Here is an 8,956-nt window from a genome sequence, read left to right as displayed (position 1 = left end):
AATCCAATTGAGAATCTGTGGTATGACTTAAAGATTGTTGTACACAAGCGGAACCCATCCAATTTGAAGGAGCTGGAGCAGTTTTGCCTCGAAGAATGGGCAAAAATCCCAGTGGCTAGATGTGCCAAGCTTATAGAGACGTACCCCAAGAGACTTGCAGCTGTAATTGCTGCAAAATGTGACTCTACAAAGTATTAATTGTTGGGGGGTGTATAGTTATGCACGCTCAAGGTCTGGTTTTTTTGTCTTATTTCTTGTTTGTTTCACAAATATTTTGCATCTTCAAAGTGGCAGGCATGTTGTGTAAATCAAATGATACACCCCCCAAAAATCCATTGTAATTCTAGGTTGTAAGGCAACAAAATAGGAAAAATGCCAAGGGGGTGAATACTTTCATATACCACTGTAGGCCAACAAGTGATATGTTTCAGTTAGATAGGGTTTATAGCAATGGTTATCAACTGTACTGCAGGGATGGAATGTAAGTTGCAGAAAATTGTGGTTGTGGTTGCAGCCGCAGAGAGGTATTTGTGTGTGCGAGACTTGACATCAGAAGAGTTAAACGGTGTGTTAAGTGGTGGTGTCCCGTTCCTTTCAGGTTGTTGGCCTGAGGTAGGACTAAATAGATTTAAATAGTAGAGTAGGGTGGTGTTATTTGTATTTAAAAAAAGTGAGTGTAGTAGTGTTAGATGGTGGGTATTTTTTTTTTCAAGCAAAGAATAAGGGAGTTGTACTGCCAATGTTTTTCTATGGAGATTGCATGTCTGTGTGCTCAATTTTATACACCTGTCAGCAACAGGCATGGCTGAAATAACCAAATCCACTAATTTGAAGGGGTATCCACATACTTTTGGTGATGTAGTGTGCGTGTAGCGCCTCCCACATTACCCCATTGAAGTTGAAATGTAAAATAGGTAAGGTAAGGTTATGGTTACCGTATGGACGTCCCAAGGAGCCCAGATAGCACTTAACATTCCGTCTTTGAGGACATATTTCCATTATAGTGTCACTCCACTATCTTGTCAATATAAAATAACATCTTTGTTATACCATACTGGCTGGATGCAAATTGTGTATGGAACACTGACTCCTGCAGGTTGTATGACGTATTACCTTTATGTTCAGCATGCGCGAAATTAATTTCGTTGACTTGCTATAAACACAACCAGACATCAGACAGCTAATGAGAATGGAAATGAGATGGCAAGATAATGCTTATTTTACTCCAAGACAGTCCATTGTCCAGAATAAATATTCGTTTAACCTAGACATTTGGAAATCCGATGTAAAAAAAAAAAAAAAAAACTGTAAACACGGTGACAGGGCGCAGACATTTTGGAATGTACCAACTAAATCGTGAAAAAGTGGAGAATAAAACGTATATATTTATATTTCTGCATTGTTACATAAGTTATTAATTGAATGGTAAACAATAACTATAATTAGTCAATGTGTAATAGTTTGCTGTGCTTCTAACAAACCCGGCACAGCGAAAGCAGATTTTTTCTTCGCCCTTGGTTCTCGCAGTAATAGTACAGTCAGGGGGCAACATGGCGCTTGGAAGAATCGGCGTCTGCGTCCGAGTACTGCTTCATGATATTCCCTCAAAGGGATTACGTCGTGGCCTCATACAATCGGACTGTATGACATGCAGGGTAGGAGGTATATGAATAACGTATTTTATGTATATGATGTCATGGTGCAGTATCTGTGCCGCTAGCGCTTGCTTGTCGACCACCACGGAATCTGTCTCGACTCAATGCCAATGTTGTAACAGCGGCTGAGCGGTCTCTCCTGTCCTGTTATCATATTTATCTATCTTGGAACTACTTCAACTTCCACAAGTGTTGAACTTGTTCAGATACATGGGAAAGTACAGTACAGAACCCGGTCAAAAGTAGTTTTTTGTTGCATTTGAGCTAAAGCCCTTTCTTAACCTTAACCTAATTCATATCCATGTATATGCTGATGTAACGGATGTGAAATGGCTAGCTAGTTAGCGGGTACGCGCTATTAGCGTTTCAATCAGTTACGCCACTTTCTCTGAAACCTAGATGTAGGGTTTCGCCTTGCTCTGCAAGGGCCGTGGCCTTTGTGGAGCGATGGGTAACGATGCTTCGTGGGCGACTGTTGTTGATGTGTGCAGAGGGTCCCTGGTTCGCGCCCGTGTCGGGGCGAGGGGACGGTCTAAAGTTATACTGTTACACTGACTACTCCTATTGCTTCATTCATTTCAGCAAAAAGGCATCTGCTGTCAGAGGATGTTGTCAAGCTACAAGAATTTCAGCAGCGGAAACTGGCAGTGGCTCATCAAGTGTCCGGATCAAAAAGTAGGCTACTGATTCTGATATGTTTACTTACTGTTTGGATCTAATACTACCATACCACAACTACTACTTTTGAAGTTGACAGACCCATGTTATATTCTCCAGGTCATTATTTTGAGGTATTTAATCAGAAGCTGATGAAGAAACAGCTCATATTGAAGGATGAGTTAAAGCTGCTTCTACACCTTTGCCAATCTGCAGAGGACATGGTCACAGCCAGAGGTGCCATCTACAGGTATGGGTCACACAGTGAGATACTAGTTTCTTGCTAATGCATTGTGGCCACTGGCCAGATGATTGAGAGTATTTCATACTTCACATATTCAGTGGTGTCAAACTCTATCCTGAGTATGCTCACAATTAGCTGTCAAGTCTCCTCAACTGTGTTAGGGACAGATAAAGCATAAGTTTGAAATAGTTTTAATGCAATCTTGTAGTTTGACTAATGCTGGTAGTCTGGGGCTCCGTAGTGGCACAGCGGTCTAAGGCATTGCATCTCAGTGCTAGAGTTGTCACTACAGACCCTGGTTTGATTCCAGGCTGTATCACAACCAGCCATGATTGGGAGTCCCATAGGGCGGCACACAATTGGCCCAGCGTCGCTCAGGTTTAGTCGGGGTAGGCCGTCATTGTAAATAAGAATTTGTTCTTAAATGACTTGCCTAGTTAAATAAAACAAAATTCAGTTGAAATTTGTAATGGTTATGTGTTTGTATATGTTTGTGTGTTCTGCTGTCCAGGTACCATGAGGAGAACAGTAACGTAGCATTTGGAGAGTTTAAGTTTGGTCCTCTCTTCATGAGGCTGTGCTATGAACTGGGGCTGGAGGAGATGGCTGCTGCCACACTGACAGACAAGGTAACAATCTATTAATATGCAGTACTTAGACTACATTAATAATTTGTCAGGGAATAATCAATAATCTCTGAATAAACTAAGATTAACAAGTGCTATAGAGATCATGATGTACTTCTATTAGTGCAGTCCCATAGACTAGGGCATTGATTGAAGTTTACACATACTCTAGTTGGTCAAGTTGTAAATATACTATCTCCTTTCTCTAACAGGATTTGAGAGGATTCTTCTCGGACTCAACCTCCTTCAATATTGCCATAGACATGCTGTTTATGAAAGGATTATATGAGAGTAAGTGACATCCTTTTAATAATAAAAGCCAGCAGACATTCAACAAGAAAATGTATATTTATAGATGACTAAACCCTGTCCATACTACTAGGTGCTCTGGATGTACTGCGAGACATGAAGAACCAAGGTGTGCCATTCAACAAGGACACATTCACATTAGCAACTGGTACTTGCTATAAACTGGTGAGGGTTTGTCCACCTTGTAGACATTGTATTGTTCCCCCCTGTAGACCTTTTCAACTGCCAAAACAGAAACACACAGAAACACGTTCTAAATGCACGCACAACCAAGCGGTTCCAGAGCAAACATCCAGTGCTGCATCGCGCCATAATTGATAGCTAGCTAGCTAATTAGTTGGCCAGCTAGCACAAAATAACAAGTTCATATTTCCTGATTCGACCAAAAAACAGAACAAAGGTGTCATATACACAAATTGACTTGCTTCCAGAGAGACACGAAACAAAATCCTCAGACAGCGTTTATTTCCAGTTCATTCTCTTTTTGCTTTGGTGGTGTTAGCTAGCTGCCTTTGGCTAGCACGGCAAATAACCACAGAGCTAGCGTGATGTGAAGGTAGAGAAAGATCAGCGTATCTTGTTTAGCCAGCTAGATAAGTTGTTGGCTGTCGTGAGAGAAATTAATCTAACTAAACTAAATGTAGCTAGCATACGAGTCCAATGTAAACATTGGACATCAAATGTTAGCTAGCAGCAGTAATTACACACTATATCAACCCCTCACCAATCTCTCTCCTAGCTCTTTGTCTGCTTCCTCCAAAACACAACTATATTATATCCAGGTGTGTATTGCCTACTTAGTTTCAATTAAGAAACATACTTTGGTTTTAATGAACCTCTAGCTTGTGCTAGGCATGTATTATTTACCTCACCGTTACGAGACCTAGCGAGTGGTTTGTTTACATGTCGTAAAACTAAACTATAATACAAATTCTTGTGCTGACACCTTATGGTGATAATGTTGAACTGCATATAATTACACCAGGATGATGTCATCCGTATTAAGGTTTACCATCATTAAAAGGTTTTGATGACGGCATGTAGCTGTAGAAGTCAAATCTGCTATCCTTCAACATGGTGATCCTCATTAATTGTCTAATGAAGAAGAAAAACCCACACAATGCTCTTGCCAGTATCAGACTTATTTTCTTTCAAGTTATTAGCAAATGATTCCCACACACATAAGTTCTGAGGTGTGTGAGGGCTTTTCCTATTTCTAATAGTATCGTTTCAAATGGAGAAAACATCTCAATAAAATGTAAACAATGTGTGAGGATTTGCTAATCCTGTTTCAGTATAGAAATGACAAGCCACGTGTACAAGTGTATTGGACATGCTCACGAGGCCAATACATTGAGCATGCATGGCATTAATGATTTCACATCCACTGTAAGCGACCGAACCAAAAGTGTCGATTACGGATAGTGGAGGCAAGAGAAAAATACCCTAGAGTGTGACCACAGTGAAGGGTCACTTTTACATGGGCTGCAAAGTAGCCATGTAATGTATGCTCTATCCCTGTATGTGCGGCAGGTAGCCTAGTGGCTAGAGCGCTCCGGGTTGCTGGATCGAATCCCCGAGCTGACAAGGTCAAAATCTGTCATTCTGCCCCTGAGCAAGGCAGTTAACCCACTGTTCCCTGTTAGGTTGTCATTGTAAATAAAAATTTGTTCTTAACTGACTAAATAAATAAGTTAAATACATTTTAAATTAAACAAAATGGCTGACCGGACCGGGTCAAACCCTAATCAAATTACACTTTAAACGAGCATGCCAACCACTGGAGAAGGAGGGTAAATGAGTGTAGCAGAATGAAGCAAATCGTCGCAGAATTGCAGGAGATCCTCTCGCGTCTGAGATGCTTACGGTATTAAAATATAGATCCATTCATGATAGACAGGAGGACACTACTTCAAGTCTCAGTGGCTACTAGAACTCACCTGCAGCTTACCTCTGCTACAGTCACATCCCTTCTGTGCTGCCAACAGTATAACTCAGCCACTGACTGTGATCTGAGTCAAAATTAAATAGCTAGATTGACTCAGTTTACACAGTTTGCTCTGCTGGCTGCTGAAGTTAATGCAGAGAAGGAGGTGGCCAGTGAGTGTAGCAGCTAAGGGGTGAGTGTGTAGTACATGTGAACAAGTTGACAGGTGAGTGCTAGGCTCTTTCTCAATTCATCCTTCCTCGATTCCTCTCGTCACCTCCTTCTCAAAACCCATTGGAGAAGAAGGTCAAAGGGGAGGGACCTTGAACCTTCTCCTCCAATACAGTTGTGATACAATACAGGACGCAAGTAGTCTAATCGGGGAAAGACAATCGTATGGGGATGTCACCTATCCTGAGACCTAAAGTATTGTTATTCTAGCCCAACCAAGATCATGGTTTTGGTAGGATAATGGACGATGCTTTGTGGGTATGAAGTGCTGTTGTGGACAGAGATTGCATCCTAGGTCAGCCATACAGGGATTTGTTACATCCACAGTAATGATCAAGAATATTGGCTTCAGGTGCAAGTCTTTGCAATATCAGACAAAATGAGAGTGAGTGACAACCAAATAAAAAAGACAACGGGAATGTTCAATGACCAAAAAAATGTACTATTCTTAATAGAAATTAGACATGTGATATTCTGGCAACTTTGAGGGGGAAAAACTATGCATATTCATGGCATGAGGCTAGTAACATAGCATCTCTCTCAACTGAATACAGGCGGTTGACGTCAACAACCCTCATTGAATATTCCAAAAGGGATTAGAATAGTGACATGTATCTTATCAGTATATCCATAACATTTGTCAATAGACAGGTGAGGTAATGCCCTGTTTCCTGTTTACCAGAACACTCCAGAGTCCTATAGAATCTGTACTGCCCTGATGGAGGAGGGACAGACCAAAGGACACATGATACCCAGACACGCCTACTGCTTCACTGTGGCTCTAGCACTTAGACAGGTTGGTCATCCATCCTCTCTCGTGCTCTCGCTTTCTCGCTCTCATATACAAATGTGATTCAATATATTTTATTTCCCTTCCAGAATGATGTTGAAAAAGCACAATCCATGTTTGGTCAGATTATGAGCACAGACAGCAGAATATGCCAAAATCTCAAAGTGAGTTCTAATATTCAGTCTTCACTATAACTTTGTAATGTGTCTAGCTCCCAACCTGGGAGCAGCCTATTTGATGTAGTTTTGTGGTGGTGTTCCAGGTTCTGATACTGGCTATGACAGGAGCTGTAAAAGAATCCCTCTTCATCCTGACCCTAGCCTTGGGCTCTAGCAGCACTGTCTTTATCAAGAAGCCTGAATTTGCACAGGAAGTGGTGAGAAAAACACCCTACAAATGGATGTTTGTAATGTCTGATGCATAACCTATACGTTATTATCGCTGAGTCATCCAGTCACAAATGTAATTCATCAATACGTGTGTGGCGTCTTTCTTAGGTGGACCTGGTGCGTTTGCGGAGTGAGGGCAGTCCTTTGATGGCGGGTGTGGAGGAGGCAGTGTCCCGTCTCCAAAATGCCGGTCAGGTGACACAACGGAGCCTGGACGAGATGTTGTGTCACACCCCCACGGGGAAGAGGAGGATGCCCATAGGAATGATGGAGGAGAGATTGATCAGCCGGAGGACTCTGAGGCCCCTGCGGTCCACTCTGCTCTCAGAGTGAGGAGGAGGACTAGGTGTATCTCTCAGTATGTTGGAGGGGATCGGTTCGTGGTGCAGAATCGCCAATCTTGACCCCACAATGAGTAGTTATTTGGGATGCAAGGTGATTTGTAGATCAGTGATTCTGTGCAGTTCGACTGCAATGTAGTCATCCCAAACTTTAGCTGTGCCAGTCATGGCCGTCTCACACCACTCAAAAGGGACTGAACAGAGATGGTCTCTGTGAAATCAACCTTTCCTCTCAACCAGAGACCCCTCGGTATCCTTCCTTCTTGCTATTTTTGGAAAATCCTAAAATATGCTTTAGGATGGAACCGATATACTTGTAAGTTCAATGGCTTGGGAGATCCTTCAGAGCCTTTCAGAAAGAACAAACTCATGGCTGTGGAAAGGCTCCCTTGAATTCAAGGGATGCTCACCTCACATCAATGCAACACTATAACATCAGACATTGACAGCAATGTGTGGAAAGAAGAATGTATAAGTTTATGTGAGACACCTGTAATTGTTTGATCAAAATGTATTAAATATTCAATGCAATAAAAACAGTTAGTCTTTTTCTTAGTTTTGATAGCAGCAATATTTTTCCTCTACTTTGCTTTGATTCCTGTCACCAGTTCCTCCTTACATTAGGTAGATGCATTTTATTTTTTACATTTTATTTCACCTTTATTTAACCAGGTAGGCCAGTTGAGAACAAGTTTACAATTGCGACCTGGTTAAGATAAAGCAAAGCAGTGCAACAAAAACAACACAGAGTTACACATGGGGAAAATGAACGTACAGTCAATAACACAATAGAAAATCAACAACACAAATGCATCATCCGAGTAGGTCATAACCCTCATTATGTATGCCTAAACATTGGCATTACATGCAGTGGTGGAAAATGTACACAATTGTCATACTTGAGTAAAAGTAAAGATACCTCAATAGAAAATGACTCAAGTGAAAGTCACCCAGTAAAATACTACTTGAGTAAAAGTATTTTGTTTTTGATATACTTAAGTATCAAAAGTAAATGTAATTGCTCAAATATACTTAAGTATCAAAAGTACAAGTATAAATCATTTCAAATTCCTTATGTTAAGCAAAGCAGATGGCCACATTTTCATGTTTTGTTTTAATTTACAGATAGCCAGGGGCACACTCCAACACTCAGACATCACAAACAAAGCATGTGTTTAGTGAGTTAGCCAGATCAGAGGCAGTAGGCATGACCAGGGATGTTCTCTTGATAAGTATGCCAATTAGACCATTTTCCTGTCCTGCTATGCATTCAAAATGTAACGAGTACTTTTGGTTGTCAGGTGAGCTGTATGGAGTAAAAAGTACATTATTTTCTTTTGGAATGTAGTGAAGTATATGTTAAAGTTGTCAAAAATATAAATAGTGAAGTACAGATAGCCCCAGAAAACTACTTAAGTAGTACTTTAAAGTATTTTTACTTAAGTACTTTACACCACTGATTACATGATTGTATCTTGAATGCACCCACCCATTTAATATTGGCGCTGTAGAGGGCAGCATCTGCAGGACCAGCAAAGATTGTTATAACTAAACCAAGATAAACCACAGCGTGTCGTTTCGGATGGGAACAAATGAGTCTTAGTGGGCAGAACAAGCACGAGCTAGTGAGATCATATTGGGATCCTATGCGTTCCAGCATATTTCAGTTAGGGAACGCCTACTCTGCCAAGTGTGCATGTGCAATACCGCAATACGCGTTTGCACTCCTAAACAACGCTTTTTTTTTTTTACTTTGGCAAAGGGTAAAGTCTACAAAACTTAGTCCA

General features: G+C 41.1%; 1 protein-coding gene across 2 annotated transcripts; it reads left to right on the top strand.

Moving 5' to 3' along the window:
* Positions 1 to 1,525: 1,525 nt before the first annotated feature.
* Positions 1,526 to 7,724, top strand: ptcd2 (pentatricopeptide repeat domain 2). Of its 2 annotated transcripts, none has more exons than XM_055935957.1 (10): positions 1,526 to 1,662; positions 2,238 to 2,330; positions 2,433 to 2,562; positions 3,068 to 3,185; positions 3,395 to 3,473; positions 3,565 to 3,656; positions 6,332 to 6,445; positions 6,529 to 6,603; positions 6,702 to 6,815; positions 6,937 to 7,724. In XM_055935957.1, exons 1-10 carry the CDS (start codon positions 1,551 to 1,553, stop codon positions 7,159 to 7,161), a joined length of 1,152 nt encoding a protein of 383 aa, XP_055791932.1. In that variant the 5' UTR covers positions 1,526 to 1,550; the 3' UTR covers positions 7,162 to 7,724. The 2 variants fall into 2 exon arrangements, with proteins under 2 accessions (XP_055791932.1, XP_055791933.1); XM_055935958.1 differs by having other exon boundaries at positions 1,565 to 1,655.
* The last annotated feature ends 1,232 nt before the right edge of the window (positions 7,725 to 8,956 follow it).

This window comes from Salvelinus fontinalis, chromosome 10, assembly GCF_029448725.1.
Source record: "Salvelinus fontinalis isolate EN_2023a chromosome 10, ASM2944872v1, whole genome shotgun sequence".
Lineage (NCBI taxonomy): Eukaryota > Metazoa > Chordata > Actinopteri > Salmoniformes > Salmonidae > Salvelinus > Salvelinus fontinalis.
The sequence above is the reverse complement of the archived record's forward strand: the minus strand, read 5'-3'. Positions and strand labels throughout refer to the sequence as shown.

Excerpts from the sequence above, each read along its gene's own strand:
- ptcd2 (XM_055935957.1), top strand. The coding sequence starts at position 1,551 with ATGGCGCTTGGAAGAATCGGCGTCTGCGTCCGAGTACTGCTTCATGAT. Across the intron at positions 3,474-3,564 it reads TATGAAAGGATTATATGAGA|GTGCTCTGGATGTACTGCGA; the intron begins GTAAGTGACATC and ends CCATACTACTAG. Across the intron at positions 6,604-6,701 it reads GAATATGCCAAAATCTCAAA|GTTCTGATACTGGCTATGAC; the intron begins GTGAGTTCTAAT and ends GTGGTGTTCCAG.